At 45.4% G+C, this 17,886-nt stretch overlaps 1 protein-coding gene across 1 annotated transcript in view; it reads right to left on the bottom strand.

The window, feature by feature from the left end:
* Window positions 1-16,858, bottom strand: part of LOC119431445 (transient receptor potential cation channel subfamily A member 1-like) — a 172,422-nt gene extending 155,564 nt beyond the window's left edge. Inside the window, 1 exon segment of the mRNA XM_049658137.1 lies at window positions 16,546-16,858. Within this exon segment, the coding sequence (XP_049514094.1) occupies window positions 16,546-16,737 (192 nt within the window). The 5' untranslated portion in view covers window positions 16,738-16,858.
* Between the last annotated feature and the right edge of the window lie 1,028 nt (window positions 16,859-17,886).

The raw sequence follows: 17,886 nt of genomic DNA, 5'->3' as shown, positions 1-17,886 counted from the left end.
TAACCTAGCCTAACCTTACCTAACCTAACATGGGCGACGCGAAAAGGCGTGACATCAGATCGTTGCTAAGGGCGTTTCTGCCAATCGTGTTCAACCACGGTTGCTTAGGCACTGCTGTACCTTCTAGATTTTCAATACACGCAGCCGGGGTGGCCCTTACACAAGCCATCACTTGCTCTCGGGGTCAATCATGCGATGACGATGTGAAGTGCCCCAAGTGCTCACCTCCAGCGTCGGCAGCGGGTGCCTGCCATGTACTTTGGAGGAGCCCTGGGGCGAAGATGGCTCTCGAAGGTGCATACTTAAGTGAGCGAAGTTGAGAAGTGGTGAACCTGAAGACTATAAACAATGGCAGATGGACAAAGCGTTCCATAAGTCGCTTTTGCGGTACCTGCATCAAATGGGCTTACATGCTTACATTTAATTTCTTTCTGACGTTATGCTGCGTGGTAACCCAAGCAAATCGAAAAAACACTTATCGCATATCCAGGTACTGTACGTGACACTGTACCCTCTCCTCATTTCGCATTCTGCATCTCCTTATAGTCTTTCCCGCCATCAGGAATTCCAAAGTTACATCTGCAATTATCAAGCTAACGGCTAATGCTCCCAAGCCTACACTACAGCTAAAAAATGCAGTTCCACCCAACGTGAAAGCTGGGGAAGTGCGGAGCAGTGATTCGCCGGTGGTTCCCTTGTGTTTTACTTGTATTTATCTTGTTTTATGCTGTGTTTATCTTGTGTTTAGCGATCCATCATCCGTTTTGACACCTTTCCTACGGCACAACTGGTGGGAAACCGCCACGCACATGGGGCCAAACCACCACGCACATCGAGCCAAAGAATTTGCTGAGGATAGTTAGAAGTGATTTTAACAAATTTCTGATAATTAATGCGCTTAATGCTTGGTTATTCCTGTCTTTTAAATTATTATGAATCAAGTTAGTTTATCTTGAACCGGGTTTGATCAATTCTGCACTTCTTTTGACCCTGTTTTGAGCCCTTCTTTTTGAGCGTGATCACGCGGTAAACGTCGACGCCGACAGCCCGGGCCCCTGAAGTGCTTCACACTTAAAAAGAAAGAACTGGGCTCCAGGTGCAGACGGAGGGAAATGCGCTGCCGAGCATTAGGTTTTGTCATCGGATTAGGAGTTTGCAGGCGTAGTGTGTGGCGACGGAGATGGAATGACATGGGTAACATAAGACACGGGGTAAATTGGTGATAACCACCTGACAGAGGCCGTCGACCTGCGAGTGGACACGAAGACGACAATGATTATTATTATGGCAATTCTAACGCTGATAACGATAAAATGAAGCGAAGGACATATTTGCGGATTAAAAGTCAGCAACGCACAAGTGGCCTCCACAAACACGTCGTTCTAATCCCGTGCTTCCTACCAAGCGCTACTCGGCACGCCGATAAGTAGCGGGAATGACCTCTATATGACAGACGCCCTTCGCTAAAGCGCAACAGACGTCATTCGCTAAAACGTTTGAATCCGGAAGATTATAAATGTGGCGGTAATGACAGCATACTGTAGTTATCGTAGTCAATTTTGCCAGTGCGCATGACGTAATCACTAATTGCTGAAGCTAGCAAATCCGTGTCACGTCGCTCTTCTAAAAGCATCGCCTGACGAACGTGCTTGATGCGCTTAAAGCCGGCTTAAAGTCGGGTTTAGAGTGCGGCTGTAAAAACTAAGCAAGGCTTTACAAGGTTTTAAGCAACCGAAACAAGGCCGCCAATATCGAATGGATTTGAATTAGCTTACCGCATGCGCGGATGTTGTTGCTCTTTCCGGAGTCGTGTACATACGTGCGGGTGATTACGCTGTTTGACAAAGCAGTGTAGCGCGCACGCACGCACGCACGCACGCACGCACGCACGCACGCACGCACGCACGCACCACACACACACACACACACACACACACACACACACACACACACACACACACACACACACACACACACACACACGCACGCACGCACGCACGCACGCACGCACGCAAGAACGCACGCACGCACACACACACACACACACGCACACACACACACATACACACACACGCACACACGCATGCTCGCATGCACGCACACGCACGCACGCACGCACGCACACACACACACACACACACACACACGCGCACACACACGCGCACACACACATACACACACACACGCACGCACGCACACACACACACGCGCACACACACACACGCGCACACACACACACACACACACACACACACGCACGCACGCACAATGGCGGACTTCGCACTAGAAGGAGAAATAATGCTGGAGCGCACAAGCTGGTGTCGCTGTCTTTGCCGCCACAATTTCTGTAGAACACCGTCTGTGCTACAGCCCGCACTTTGAAAACGAGAAGCTCGACATCCGCACAACTCCGAACCAGCTCGACAGGAGGCCTTTCTCGTCCGACGAGATCTTGTGACCACGGCTTCGCATATTACAGCTTCAGAAAGCCACACAAGCGCTGCTGCGATTTCCGAAGGCTACCGGAGTGAGGGACCACCTGTGATACCGAGCAGAGAACGTCCACTACGTTGGCGACATCATCACTGGACTTCTCTTGATGTTGCCCTCGCCTTGACCCTTTCCCCAGTGCTATTTAGCCAACCGTGCTCAGTCCTGGTTACGCTCTCCCCTTTGATCCTGCTGGACTGCGGGTCGTAGGGGCTGCTGGATGAAAGGAGGGAGGGTAACCAGGACGAGGCAGTCGTCTCCTGGCACGGTCACGCGAAATACAGAAAGGTTACGTATGGTGAAATCCTCGTGCATTACCGTAAGGCAAGAATGACGCACCCACCTTCTGACAAGTCATTCAATAAGCACTAGTCGACAACTAGGCGATTATTACAAACACGTACATTCCCCACACCATCGCTGCACAGTCACATCTACCCAGACGTGTACACGCCACACTGCAAAGCGTGCGGGGCGGCTCGCGCCGACCTCGACAAAATTATCTTGACATGTCCCGCAGCCGATACGCATAATTAAAACCAGCACAAACCCAGCATTTAAGATCACCACGCCCGAGCTGTGGGAGGCTGTGCTGAAAAGCGCTTGGCCCGGAGAACTAACTCTGGGCAGTCCTGCTGGCCGACGACCCCGCCAAAACTCAAGGTCTGGCCGCCGCCTGAGGAAGGGGGGCTTCGGTGGGGCTAGTCTCCCGACCCCCCGTCTCCGTTGATTTCAGCAAGGACATTTAATAAAGTATTGTCTCTCTCTCCCTCCTTTCATTTATCCTTCTCCTCTCTCTCTCCTCACTACATCCTTTCTATGTCTAGGCTCAAATAGTACCGGGACTGTGTAGTAGGCGATTTTGTGTAGAGCAACCTTATAGTGTGTAAAAGCTTACTTGCAGTATTTCGCACATCCCCTATTGCACTAACCGCCGCTGCTTCAGCAGGACAGCCATGATAAGTGCGAGTCATACAACACCCTGCTGAGAGTCAGACATGAATCGAACATCGGACTGAATATCAATTTCTTCAGCCTCCAGTTTCCTTGCTTCTAAATTGCTTACAGAATTTGGCATATCCTCTATTTGCCCATATACGTTATGTTTTTAACGTTTTGTCAGTATCTGTTTAAAGAAGCAGAGCCATGGGCTCGGCTGAGTTGCTTGCAGAAAATATATGAAGGAGACCACGCAGTACCGCGTGTGAGCAGCGATACTCCTTTTATGCGCAAGCATAAGTGGCTCGCCAGTGAAGTCGGCGACGGGAACGTTGAAGCCGCGAAGGAAGCGAGCGCTGGAGGAGGAAGGCGCTTGGAGGTGGTGAAAAGATTCGCGCACAGGGGAAAGTACGAAGGAGCGCGCTGAGCGCACGACAAAGCAACGCTACCTAGAATAGTGTCTAGGTGGCGTTGAGCGAAGCGGAAAAGGAGAAAAAAAAGTTCGTTTACTTCGAAGGACTTTAGTAAGGCCCATATTTGTCAGGGATATAACTTCGCGTCGATGTTATTTTGTTTTTTATTGTGTGTTTTCCGTTCACCATTCTGTAAATTAGGCTAAATTTGTACATCTTGCTCCGTTCGAACTATACTCACATGAATGAAGCTAGAACCATCGTCAAATCTTCGATGTCGAAGTAAATGAACATTTGTTTAAAAAAATCAGCTGGCCATTCGGGACAAGCATGCGATTTTGCAACACGCATTTTTAGAAAGTCTATGGCGGAATCTGGCGGCTTTTTGGACGCATTTAGTGTTCGAGGCAGCTTGTTAGCGATCAATAAACAACGTGGTTTCACCTTGAGACCCGGTTCGTTAGCGTTACATTTTTCAGAAAAAAGCGCTAATTTTCTCTTTTCTCTATTTGGGTGCATCAAGTCCAACAAAAATTGTGCAGAAAGAATCTTTACTGATGTCCCACTGGGGGTCTTAAGCCGACAAGGAAGCAAAAAGAAAGGAAAGCGCATTTCCATATTTTCACTCATACTTTTTTCCGGACGCATTAACTTTATAAGCGAGCTTTCCACTTGAAGTCTGGTCATGCAGAAAGAGAGGACGAAGCGGAAGGACAGAGTTTAGCCAGCGCATAGACCGGCCTGCTACCCTATGCTAACAAGAAGACGACGTGTAAGTAAGTGCTCGTTCTTTTCACAGATTTAATGTCTGCCGGACCTGTCTTGTTGGCGGCCCTAATTATGACTGACGAGGCTAAACAGGAAGGCTGCCACCCGCTCCGCCTCACATAAAAGACCGCAGTACCGTGACCGTGTACAATAGAGCTGTGGGGTCAAGACTGTAGCGGTCTGAGCACATACCATTCCTAACGTGACAGCGCTTCGTGAATTACCAGCTCGTAATTTATTATTCACGTGACAAAATAACGAAAAAAAAAAGAAAATATGAAGATGCAACGCACATTTTTGAATTTATGCGAAGCGAATCCCTCATTAAGCGGCTAAAATTTATAGCATTTCATTCAATTCAAGTTTATGTACAACGATCGAGCTATGGAGCATCTGTACGTATAAGCAAATCAATTACTAATTACGCACGCACGAGTAGACAGCGCAAGCCGAGAGCCCAAATTTGTGTCTCTGTAATAAGCTTGAATGGAATGAAATGCTATAAATTTGCCCATTTCATTCCAGCATCCTTGGCGCAATGTAAAAGGACGCGCGTGCAGATACAATCGCTCACCGGTGCTATTTGCATGCGACAACTCTTACATCGGCTTAAATTTCTTCATTTCTTCTTATTTATTTTAAATATATCTCCCACTTCTTCATTTCACTGTTGTGGGTATGTGCCATAAGAAAGTCATCATCATCATTATGATAATCATCATCACCAACAACAACCACATGCGTCGATCATCTGTGGTCGTGGTGGTGGTGGTGGAGTGTAGCAACAGCCGGGTTCAGCCTGGCGATGAAGACCGGTAAGCATTGGATTAGAATTCTGGGGTTTTACGTGCCAGAACCACGATTTGATTATGAGGCACGCTGTAGTGGGGGATTCCGGACAAATTTTTGACCACCAGGGGATCTTTAACATGCCCCCAACGCACGGGACACGGGCGTTTCCTGCATTTTACCCCCACCGAAACATGGCCGCCGCGACCGAGATACGATCCCGCGACATCGTGCTTAGCAGCTCAACACCATAGACGCTGAGCCAGAGCGGCTGGTGATCATCTCATTAAGGTAGCTGGCGTTGGCATACGTGCCATTTTGGCCTACTGTCAAGGAAAGTAGGTCAGTAGTAGAATGGTCACAAAGGCTTGCTTTATTAAAGAAATTGCGCTTTGGTTTTGTTTTCTATGTGTATTTGGTGCAATGAGGATATGTAGGTAGCATTTGTTCTCAACGTAATCATCATCATCATCGTCCGCCAATATTTATGCCCACTGCCTGCGACCTCCAATTACCCCTGTCTTGCGCTCGCTGATTCCAACTTGCACCAGAAGCCTGGATAGCTATAACAGTAGTCCATATATATGCCATCCCGCGTGCCCGCTATTAGGCAAGACAGCAGCATTAGTACCTAGCTAGCAGCCACGGTCAGGAAAGTCCAGGAGGGTTCACAAAGACAGCTTCGCTTTAACAGATGGCACCATGTAGTTAGTCACTAATCACAGTTTCATGCGTTAATCACTAAGAGTACCTCTGGCGCCAGTGTCTATGGCAACCGCAAGCATGGCATTTCAGCCAGCGTAGAAGTGATGAGTTTAGTACGCTGATTTGTCCTAAAGTACATCCTTCTGGATTCAAGCGGCTTCGTGACCTTGAAAGCTGATCATGTAAAAAAAATCACGCCGTAAATGCAATATTTCGCAATGATTACACATCTGCACTGAAAGATATTGCCTTCTTGCGAGTATAAAATAAGGGTAAAAAAATAACGCTAAATAAACAACGCCGAAGGAACGTCTGAAGCCACTAACGCGAAAGTTAGAGAAATATGTACACTGCCCTATATAACCAGCTTACTGCCCTATATTACTGGCAGCCTTTAAAAAATAATATGGTTGGCACCAAGAAATCATGGCCCCTCTTCTTTTGATAACAAACATACCAGTATATAACAACGAAGAGAACGTCTCAAAGGCAAATGAAACAGATCCCCCTTAAAACATTTCGTAAACACAAGTTTCAAGAAGATTTCTTGCCGCTCTTTGGCCATGATTGGTCCTTGCACCTCAAAACTCCTTACATTATCATCATCATCAAGTTTCAAGAGCACAAAACAACGCAGCAGGAGAAGAAACAGAGCTTAAGATACGGCAAAAACACTATTGGTGTTTTAAAGCATGAAATGACACAAAAGAAAACATTAACGTACTACATCACTTCATCGAAACGAAAGTGAATCTTTCTTCAGTCAGTCACTTGACATTGGGGCTGTCGTGGATAAACAAGTTGATTGCATAGATGCGTGAAATTATTGTACGGCGTATTTGTGGCTTCGTGTCGCTCAGCATCGGTGCGTTCATTATGATCATCTTGGATGGCAAAAGTGCTTGTAAAATCTCCCTCAATATGCGCAAAGGACTTATTAAAATTCAAGTGAGTAGTGCGCATTTCAGTCTAATTAACAGTGTATAGTTGTTGATCAAAGTTACGTGACTGCGCAGATCTAACACGTTGCCAAAGCGGGAAATACGCTATCAAAGCCTTTCATATAGTCGCTGCTAACTTGCGATTGAAACAAATATGCTTCAATGCAATACTGAAATAATGTTCCAGTTGAATAGCATAGAAACGATCGAAATCATTAGCGAGTGCTTTGTGTGCACACAGTTTGAGACATTGTGCCGTGTTTGGCTGAACTGACGGCGAAGTGCGAAATGAAAAAGAGAGAAGAGCACAATTTCGTAGCTTGTCATCATACGTACGCATTCGCGGTCTTTACTAAAAGTACATAAAACACCACCTTCAATAACGCAACGTATAAATGCAACCTTTGTTCTCTTCCCGCTATGATTGTCAAAACATTCTTCCGGTTAACCTCCCTGCCTTTCTCATCTTTTTCATCTCTCTCTCTCTCTCTCTCTCTTCAAAGGTGTTTTTCGTTTGGGAAGTGTGGAAAGCTTTGCCGGAGAAACACGTGGCCTGGACTTATTTATATGGCTTAGTGGTCGCCACACGACTCTCGCTCAGCAAAATTTCTGTCCTCCATGTTAATATCTTTATTTCGCTCGTTCAGCGAAGGTCGTTTTGTTCACCCTCCTCTACTGCATGGCCCTCTCCTCATTGTTTCTGCTGCACCTCTTGACATGTCATCTTGTCGCGTGGCGGGAACTGGTTATGCAACGTTTCCATGGCAACCCGACACCACCACCTTCGTACACCCGTCGTCATCTGCGCCGCGCGCGCACGCTAATGACGATGTCGACGGCGCCACACAGGCTGTCGCGGTCATTTTTGCCGTCCACGACATGCCTGTGCTTGGCCACGTTTCGCTTCGCCGAAGCATTTCCCCGTCTGTCCGTCCTACTTAATTAAGGAACGCGAATCCAGTACGTTTACGTGCTTGTTAGCTGGTTACCGGGGCTCGATCTCTCCCGTACATGGTGTCTTTCGACACCGTGTGGTGTCAGGGAACGCACTTAAAACACACTGGGCGTAAACAACACCATGTTTTGCACATGAGCTAGAGACAGTTGGTGGCGTCAAGGAAAAGATAGAGGCAGGGAGGCTAACCAGAACGTTCCAGATAGTTTCCGCTGAGTAAGCGAAACATATCTGCAACAAAATGTTCCACTTATAGTGGAATCTAGATGAAACGAATGTCTTTCAGCGTCGGCTCTTCCTTCGGAGGAGCGTATTGCCACTGCTACTATATTTAAGTACACAGTTAATTTCGTTGCATAGTTACACAAGTGGGACATTTTATTGTGCTACCAGAAAGGTCCCGCTACGTAAGTGGTACAAATTTTCAAAATGGTTTCACTCACTTCGCGAAATTAATCTTCAACTAAGGGGAACTAAGTGGAACTATGTGCAATAAGAGTGAAACATCTTATTCTCATCCCGCAAAGGTTCCGCTGAGTACGTGGAACGTATTTTAAAAGATGTTCCACTTATGTTACTTATATGGAACGAGAATTGGAGTGTACACTAGGGGGCCGAGGGAGGGGTAAGTCGGAAAATCAAAAGAACGTTGAGAGAGAGAGAACATAGAGACGCACGATCACAGCTCGTCAGGATCACACTATCACAGCGCAGGAAAACTGCTGTAGCGCAAACCAGACTAGGACACAAAAAGAGAAGATGACCACAACGATACGGCGCATGTACATGTTCACAGCTGTATCTTCGCATTGTTTGCGCAACACTAGTTTTCCAAGATGACGTACCAACAAGCGTGCAGTGGGACACAACTCAGGATCGCATACGGAACACTGTACCCCAGTATAAGGCGAAAGTCGTTTGTGCAGGTTTGTTGTGGTTAAGAATAGCTACAGTGCCTTTGTCGCCCTCTGCTGCGATGGCTTATGAGGTTCTTAGTATCGTTAGTTTTTATATTAGTTCCCATAATCGAGATGTAAAGAAAGTGAGAAAAAAAAACACTGTAAAGCAGGGAGGTTAACCAGGCTGCGCCTGGTTTGCTACCTTACTTTTTGGGGAGGAGGAAGCCCACAGAAATAGATAAGAAGTAAAGAAGGAAAGAAAGTAGGAGCCGAACCCGCAACGCGTGCGTTGCTTCACCACATATTTCGTCGTGAACATTGAGAGACCACCTTTCGCTTCCATCTACTTGTGTCGTCTGGGAACCCCGCGACAGACGTTGCCATAAGAAAAGTATAATGCCAATAAAAAGATATCAGTCAGTATTTTTTATAATCGGCGAAAAATATTTGACTACGGATTATGTTTCTTTTTTTTTTAGCAGAGAGCGCCTAAAACCGATCAAATCATAAAACGTTGACTTCTGTTATCCTCGCCTTTGGTACATTTTATCGCGCGAGCACATTGCGCTATCCTGATGTACCTCTGATGCACATCATTATGTTCGTGGAATCACCCGAGCCTGTCGTCTTACCTGTTCGAGAATTTCACGGCGCTGGATGGAGCTTGCTATAGAGTTCTGAAAATTTTGACAGTCATAACATTGCTAACCAGGAACGTGCGACAGAAAATTGTCAGCTCAGATAGCTAGCATGAAAAATTCTATAAAACATGATTTATAGCAGAGCCGCTAGTCATTACTTAGCCAACCATTCCACCTTCTAAATATGCTGTAGGCTTTGAATCAGCTCTTCAGAGTAAAAATCTTCGTAATTGATTCTAGAAGAGACTTCACTACGTTAAAATCAATTTTTAGAAGTGGGCAGCAGATAAATACAAATATTAAAGAGAGGAAAAGTTCGTCCAGAACCGATAATTGCCGCGTACCCAACCTTTACAGAATCCTAAATTGTGCTAGTGCATTAGTCGGATTGAAAATACTGTAGTTCATGTTTTAGCTACATTGGATGATTTAAATCCTACCCGTTTTGATTTCTTAGTGACCCGCAAGAAACGCTGACTGTTTCGCCTGCCTCCTGCTCCAGACCTTGTTAATAGAAACGTATTTTCTTTTTCTTCTAGCTTGCTAAGAGTGAACAAAGCAGAAACTCTTGAAAGAGATGTGCACGACGTGTGTGGAGCAAACGCTTAAGAAATCCGTATTCTTGAGGAAATCGATCGCGAAAGTTGCTGTTCTTGCGTTGACTAAAAAAAATTTTAAAATGCGAAGGGTTTGTTTACTCTTTCACGGCAGCCTGCTAACATTTTCATTGTTCACGTTTTCGCCTGGTACATGTCTATGACGGTCACGTTTACTTGTTCACATTTTTTCGGGGCTGTTTCTCACGCATACTGGTTTCGTATTCAGTACTTCCAGAAAAAAAAAGGAGTTCTAGTTCCATTCGGTTGGTCTAGAATTCGTTTCGCGCAGACTTCATGAAATTTGATGCGCGTGCCATGCAGAGACATGACGTTCTTTGAACTATTTCTCGCGTATGAAGAGGCGCCGAGCAAAAAAATGTAGAGTTCGGAGGCAATTGGTAACAGGGCGTGGCAGGAAAGATGAATACGCAATCGAAACGTCCCGCGTTCGGTGTATAGACCTCATCTGAATTACAAAGCTCTTGGATCACAAAACTCAAACGTTTTACGGGCCGCCCTGAACGAGTTTGAAGAAAGTATATTTCTCTGTTGGGTGAAATGCAGATGAAATCGGACGTTTTATTGTAGTATTTGCATAATAATTTGCCTAGGCTTTTTTCACTCGAACACGATAACGCAGAACTACAATACAAACCAATAAGAGTTGTCAAATTCACGTTGTTATAATGACGGCCCTTTCGTTTGGCAATTTTGCAAGTTCACGCCATGCTGTGCGCGAAAGGAGTGAGTCCCATTGTAGGAACAACGTCTCTGTGTAAATATAGAAAGTTAATTCTCAAGTTATACGCATGCGCAGACAACATATCGTATTCCAGAAGAAATATAGCTGCTTAAAAAGAAAATAAAGCTTTCTTTTCAAATCTAGAATAAGACCCATTAGTAATAGAACCCGTTAAAATGCCGACTAAGTTGAAACCCCGAGTACACAAGGTCGCCAAAGACTTTTCTAAACTTGTTAACTCGGCGTTGTGTAAGTACACTCATCAACAATGGCTGAAACTACAAGCACCGTTGTGAAATTTAGTTATGGTATCATCCCGACTGAGAGGCCGCGTTTGCAATTACAAATTTATCCTTCTCTTTGCTGCTGGTCTGTGCTCCTTGTCTTAAAAGCAATTCTAGCGCGTGTCATGATGGATAAAAGATTCACTTCAACTTCAGGACAAAAGTGGGGCTGAAACATCCGTTTGTGATATGGTAGTGACTGTGTGTCCAATATTTACTTAATTTTCATCTTCTGGTATCCTCAATGAGGTATTTTCATTCTGCTTGTGCACTAACAGAGTAAATGTACTCCCAAACGGAGTACACTGACATTGCTTTTGCCGAAACGGAGTACATCTATTCCCAATTAGAGAACGTTAACAATGCTTGTGCATAAACGTAGTCAATTTACTCAAAACTGGAATGCGTTGGCTTTGCTTGCGCATAAATAAAGTACATCTAGATCAAAATTTAGAATATTGACGCTGCCTGAGCGCAAATTGAGTCATTGCATTCCCGAAAGCGAGTGGTGTCAATGTACTCTCTCCTGCAAAAGTGGAACTCAGAAGCGGCGTTAAGCAAGTGACACGCATGCAGCTCCTTCGTGAATGGTGTTCTTTGGACCCTTGTTTCCTAAGAGTTGAAGCCAGTAACTCGAAACACTTTTTAATAAACGGGCTCGGAACGTCGCAATTTCGACCCTTCGCAACGTGTATCAACCGGACAAAAGTCATGATAATTTGAAATTATGGCTAGGTCGTGGGAGAAAGAATACAGGAACAGAAACATGTCTGGTAGGCATAGTCATCTTGCCCGCGTGGGGCAGTGTTGGTCATTATACCGTAATTAACACGTTGTCACCGAATCGTGTCATTTCTTTCGAAAGGTTACTTCGCTGAAAACTAATTATAAGGCCAGTATATCTACTGAAATAAGTCAGCGATGGCACACCGTCGATTTGAGACACTTGACTTGAAGGAGGTTAAAGATACTCGCACGTTATAATTCGCATCGAGACAGCTTGTAATATGAATATACCACCATTGCTTGTTATTTTCTGCCACTTGACTATTATATCAAGGCTGTTTTTTTTTTTTTGTAGACAGTTTTGAGGCTGGACATGTGATTAGCGAAGGTAGTCGGCCAATGGCAAAAAAACAAAAACACTTGCGAGATAAAAGCTCTCTGAATAAAAGCTCTCTGAACTCTCCACTAAAACAGACGTCAGCGGACACGATATTTTATATAAACAAACATGAGGTGGCCTGGAACGAAAAGTCAGCTTGGAGTGTCGCCAAGCGTGTCTCTGGTTTCGAGATGACAGTTCGGAAAACTGCGGTGCGCCCATTACTGATGCTTCAAGAGAAGTGCGTCGCTTTAGGCTGTCAGAATACCAATGTACTGGCACTCGAAAACGCGACGACAGATTTTTAAGTGCTTCCACCACCATTCGAATGACAATATCTTTGTTCAGAAAGCACTGCTCATCGATGTAGCATTTCACATAGAACGCGGTGACGTTTGGGCGCGAATCGTAAGTACGGACTGGAACTCAATGTTAAACTTAATCTTTTTGGATGGCCGAAATGTAATGGCTTGTATTTGCAATCTGAAAACGAGTTTCCTAACGCAGAAGCCTCTATAATTCAGGGCATCAACTGGGATGTATTCAGACGTCATTTTTTATTGAAACAGAAAATTAACGTTGAGAGCCGTTTGCAAGACCGCATCAAAAATCTATTCACATGAAGGCAAGCTCTCATTTCACAATAAGATAAAGAAAACTGAGGAAATACCCGATTGTTTAGGTCAGACAAAGGGGAAGCTGGGAGGTCGTCCCAACCTTATGCTACAAATTTATTCCGGCAACTGTACTTTAAAGAAGCAAGTTATATTACGACATCACATACTAACAGTTCTTCGGGAATTGATCGCTTAAGTGGGGTTTATAAGAAAACGTTTTTTTTTATTATAAGCATTTCTTCGTTTATAGAATCATACGGATATAGATACCATTTTGCCGCATTATTCAAGACTCAGGCACCGTTGCTTATCACCTTTATAGTGTAGCGCACATCGTAGTGAAATCATTAGCATGTTTTCCTAATGTTCTTTAGCATTTAAATCTAAGAACCTGTCATGCAGGAATGATGCAGGTATGGAATGAAAAATTAATTTCTGTCTAGGTGAATTTTTTTATTTTCTCTGTGATCCCTGCGTTATTCTCTAGTCATGGATGCTTGGATTCCTAAAAAGAATTTAACGCGCGTATGAACAACCCTTATATTCTCTTTCCGTTCTACATGCATTAAAATAATATAATATTGACAGGCACAATTTAAACATGGTAGTGAGAAATGAAATGTCACATTTTAAACTAGTGCTTTCTTCGAGATATGTGGGCTACTGTGGAGAAATTGAACTTGAAATTACTTAAGCTACACCATTTATTTTTGTTGTATAGGAAATAAGTCAATAAATAAATACGAACGGCTATAAATAGTAATAAAGAAAAAGTTAGAAAATTGAAAAGTGAAAATAAACATAGTCATAATGAAGATAAAAATAGCCGAGAAGGTTTACAGCCACCAAATAAATTATTAGCTAAAATAAACGTAATAATTGATTAATGATCATAAATAGTCCCATAATAAATATAGGGACGTCGCGACAAATAGTTGAAGCAAGTAAGTTCTGTCCATGTCGCTACACAATTACCTGGCACAATGTGCGCGCTTTCGACCACCGTGTCATTCAGCTAAAGTCGGCAAGGTTTCTCACAAATTTCGTCACGACCGCAGCGCTGCTTGAGAAAACCAAAGGTATCGCGGAATTCATAACTGCGAGTTAACGATGCGAAAGACGACAACGCAAACAACACTTCAAGACGCAGCAGGCGACTGAGAACTGTTTATACGCAGCTACTAAACAAAGAAACAAGCACGAATGCTCTTATTATTTTTCTTTTGTTTACTGTATAGTCTGGGGGAGCTTCCTCCTCGCAAACCTAGGGGACCTGGTCGATAATGAATTACCTAACCGAACGTTTTGGCAAAGACCTGAGATATATTGCAGAAGACACCTGACATACATCTTCACGCACGTGGAGGTTAGGCACGGAGCCAAAAGCCGCTAAAGAAAGGTAAACAAGGGTCGTCCTCTTCCGGAGGAGCTCTCAAAAATAAACGTAACGGCACACCGCTACGTGCGATGCGAAGCCGGCATGCAGCCGACAAGCAAACGGAGGCGTTGATGTGAATCGACCTGCGCTAGCCGAGCCTGAACGGACGTCATCAGAAAGCGGACCATTGGTCACACCAAATTAAGCGTTCGGCGAACTCACATTTTCGCTGACGCGACGGCCAAGGAGTGCGTTAAACGATCAAGACATCTCGGCACGCGCGGTAGGAGGCGGAGCACAGACCGTCACTTGCAGCGAAGAGCAAGGGTTTCAGACTGTTTCATCTATCCGCGGAGCTGTAGCGCCACGTGCAGTTGCGCAAGACACGCCCCCAAGACTGACCCCTTATATATGCTGCTGGACCAACAGCGCCCCCTTGCGACACTACTTAGACGCCCGCGATGCAGGTCTAGTGCTCCGCGAGCTCGAAGCCGACGCGATAAGCGAAGGTAATATTCGGCAGGCGCTCAGACCACCGAATTCCACGTAGAAACGGTGTATTGTGTTCCACTGACGAAGTTGGGTTCTGGGTGATCCAAAATGCAACACCGTGACTGGACGCAGTGGCATGAATTAAAGAGCATAAAAAGTCAGGAATCGTAGAAGAAAAGCTGTTGTTTCCGGGATAGGGGTCGGAATTTTAGTGTAGGACAATATCGAGGGACTTTTCTCATTGGTATTTGATCTGTGCGGCAATCCTTGCCTGTTGCTTATATCAGTGCTTTCATCATTCTGCACATATGTGTATATTTCCCACTTGTAAATTAGGTTTTCTAATGAAAGTCGGCGTTCATCCTAGTCTGCGTCTCGTTTTATGGCTTTGCCTCAATGTACGCTGTGGCATTTCGGATCATGAAGAACCAACTAGCTGAATATTACACCTTACTAAGTTGTCGGTGCATTTAAACCACATGAAATCGCGGTGCCCTGCTGATTGTAAAGCAGTAAAGACGGGGTCACTCTGAGTAACACCAAAAGGGTCAATCGAAAAAAAAAGAAGGGGAAATGCAGAACTCTTTTTACACCCTAGCAACAGTGCAATGGTCTTTGACCTTGACCTGACAAGCCTAGCCCGAGTGACCCCCGTGAGAAGTGGGCCCTGGCAGACTTCCTGAGGGCCCACCTGATTTCCAGGAAGGATCAATGCAGGAGAAGTGAACATGGCAAATAGATGCTAGCATTGCTCCCAAATCAACCTGCATATGTGTTTTCGTGTCAATAACAAAATTAATGAACTGGACTTGTGCAGAATTTATACGCGGCGCGCGTTGGTAGAGCAAAAAAAGTCACCACGGAGTACGAAAAGCTTGAAAACCCTGCGATATCTAATAACAATGGGATTTACACTTACATAATAAAACTACTTGTGTGTGGGTTAGACACACCTTAGATAAAAACGATGCAATACAGAGAATGACATAAGCAAATAAAATACCCGGAACTTTTTTTTTCAGCTTTAAAACGCAGCCAACCTCGTAGAAGCAAAGCCATGTCGATTAACCATGCGGCGTCAAGGCTGTCCTATTTTTTTTTTGCGTGTGTTTTTTTATGTATTCATGAAGTAGATGTAGTGCGCAGAAGAGACACGAAAGGACCGTTTTACATTTCTGAATTTGTAACAGCATCGCACATGATTACTATATAGATTTGCCTGAAGCAATTAAAGCGACCTATATATGCAATGGAACGGTCCTCGATCAGTGAATTCGAATCTTGACATCCGAGCTGCGGCGAACTCTTCGTCTTGCACAAGCGTCCGAATTGTCGACTGTCGCGAGAAGCCATTTTCTAATTTCGTTTTTACGGCCGGAGGAGCTGCTAAGCGCGTGCGGCAAGCTACAGAAGTTATTTCTAAATTCTTTGTCACGCGCTGTATGTGCTATCAGTCAAACATTGTCAAGGCCCTAGAAGGGATTCCGGAAGTTGCCCATGCATAAATGTCGTCAAATTTATTTTAGCGAGGACCCTGTCACGTACAACATCTCTGCACCTTGAAAGGAGGCCAGACTGCGGCCAGCGTCCCCCGAACATCAAGTGAAAATGTGGCTTCTAAACAAGAAAATACTCATTATAATCAACTGGCTATGTTATGGCAGTCACATTAGAGTAATTAATTTTGATCGCTAAATCAGACAAAATAAGATGAAGGAAGAGGCAATAGCCTGGAAAAAAGACAACCTGAGAAAACCGCCAGGTACAATAGCCAGGAACCATTCCCACCTTGATTAGGGCTTCACCGATGGCAGCGTCGATGCGAGTCGAGTTGAGCTTGCGCTCGAACTTGAGCAGTTTGACCACTTTCATCGCGGTCGGTTCGAGCAAGCCCGGTCGGAAGCGAAGGTTCTGCAGCTGTATCGAGTTGATGGGAACCGTCCGCAGGGCTGTGACCAGGGGTATCTTGTCTCCGACCATTGTCGGCGCCAGCGCAACGCGAACGTCAACGCGCGGCCCCGGTAGTGCCGGCGCGCGCGCTTAAGAAGGCCGCCACCCCGGTTCCAAAACCAACTGACACAGCACACCACCGTCGGCGAAGGAGCGCCGCGCGCAACTTGCGCCGCCGCGCACTCCGCTCACTTCCGTGGCGGCGATGACGCCCAGGAGGAGACGAGGAGGAGTGCAACGGGGGTGGGGGAACCCCTGGATACGGGGAAGAGCAACGTCAGCGACACGCGCGCGCCGTGGCAGCGGAGGAAAGGGATAGAAGGACAGAAAGGGAAGAGGAGGAGGAGCAGATGGAGGAGAAGCGCGCCATATTGCCGCCTCGCCCTCACTCTCGGCGTTCGGATTAGGAGACTCTCCCTATACCTTTCTACACCCCTCTTCCTTCCTCGTGTCTCATCGTGGCTGCGTGTAAAGCCAGCGGGACACGGGCTGCTGCTGCATGGTTGTACAAATTGCCCGGCAACGTCAGAGTCGTTGTTGTGTGCAAAATAACAATAAATGATAAAGTTTCGCTTCCTAGTGAACTCGTTTACTGTGTGTACTGCCTGCTTTGTCGAATGTAGAAGCCAATGAATAGGGTTGCTAGCGACAGACTGAGTGCTTGATTGGCAGATTCATTGATAGATAGACTGACTGGTTGATTGTTTGCTTGACTGATTGATTGAAACAAGCGCACACATACAGATTCACTCCCTCCCTCACTTTGACTCTGCCTGACTGACTGACTTATTTACTGGTTTATTTAGTGGCTGATTGAGTGATTCCAGATGCAAAGGGGGGGGGGGGGGTAAAGGAGGTAGTCGTCATTGCGAGATGAGTAGCGTTGGTGACCCGGGTGGTGGCAGAACGGAAGAGACTGAGATACAGGATAGGAGCATAAGGTGACGTGCGCCATATTGCCCCCGACTGAATGCCTAATCAAGACGGGGCTCCTGACCGCTGGCAGCAGATGAGAGAATTGAAAATAATTTTTTGCGTCAGCGATTCTGTTCCCATTAAGTTTACATTTACTTGAAATGAAAAGAAGAGTCGTTCCTTATCATCACGCATTTCGAATCTACTTCTCCAATGACCGTCGAGTTATTAGAAAAATGACTGGCTTATAGGCGAGCAGCCCCA

The sequence above is a fragment of the Dermacentor silvarum genome, chromosome 10 (assembly GCF_013339745.2).
Source record: "Dermacentor silvarum isolate Dsil-2018 chromosome 10, BIME_Dsil_1.4, whole genome shotgun sequence".
NCBI classification, from domain to species: domain Eukaryota; kingdom Metazoa; phylum Arthropoda; class Arachnida; order Ixodida; family Ixodidae; genus Dermacentor; species Dermacentor silvarum.
This window is presented reverse-complemented; position numbering and strand designations above follow the sequence as displayed.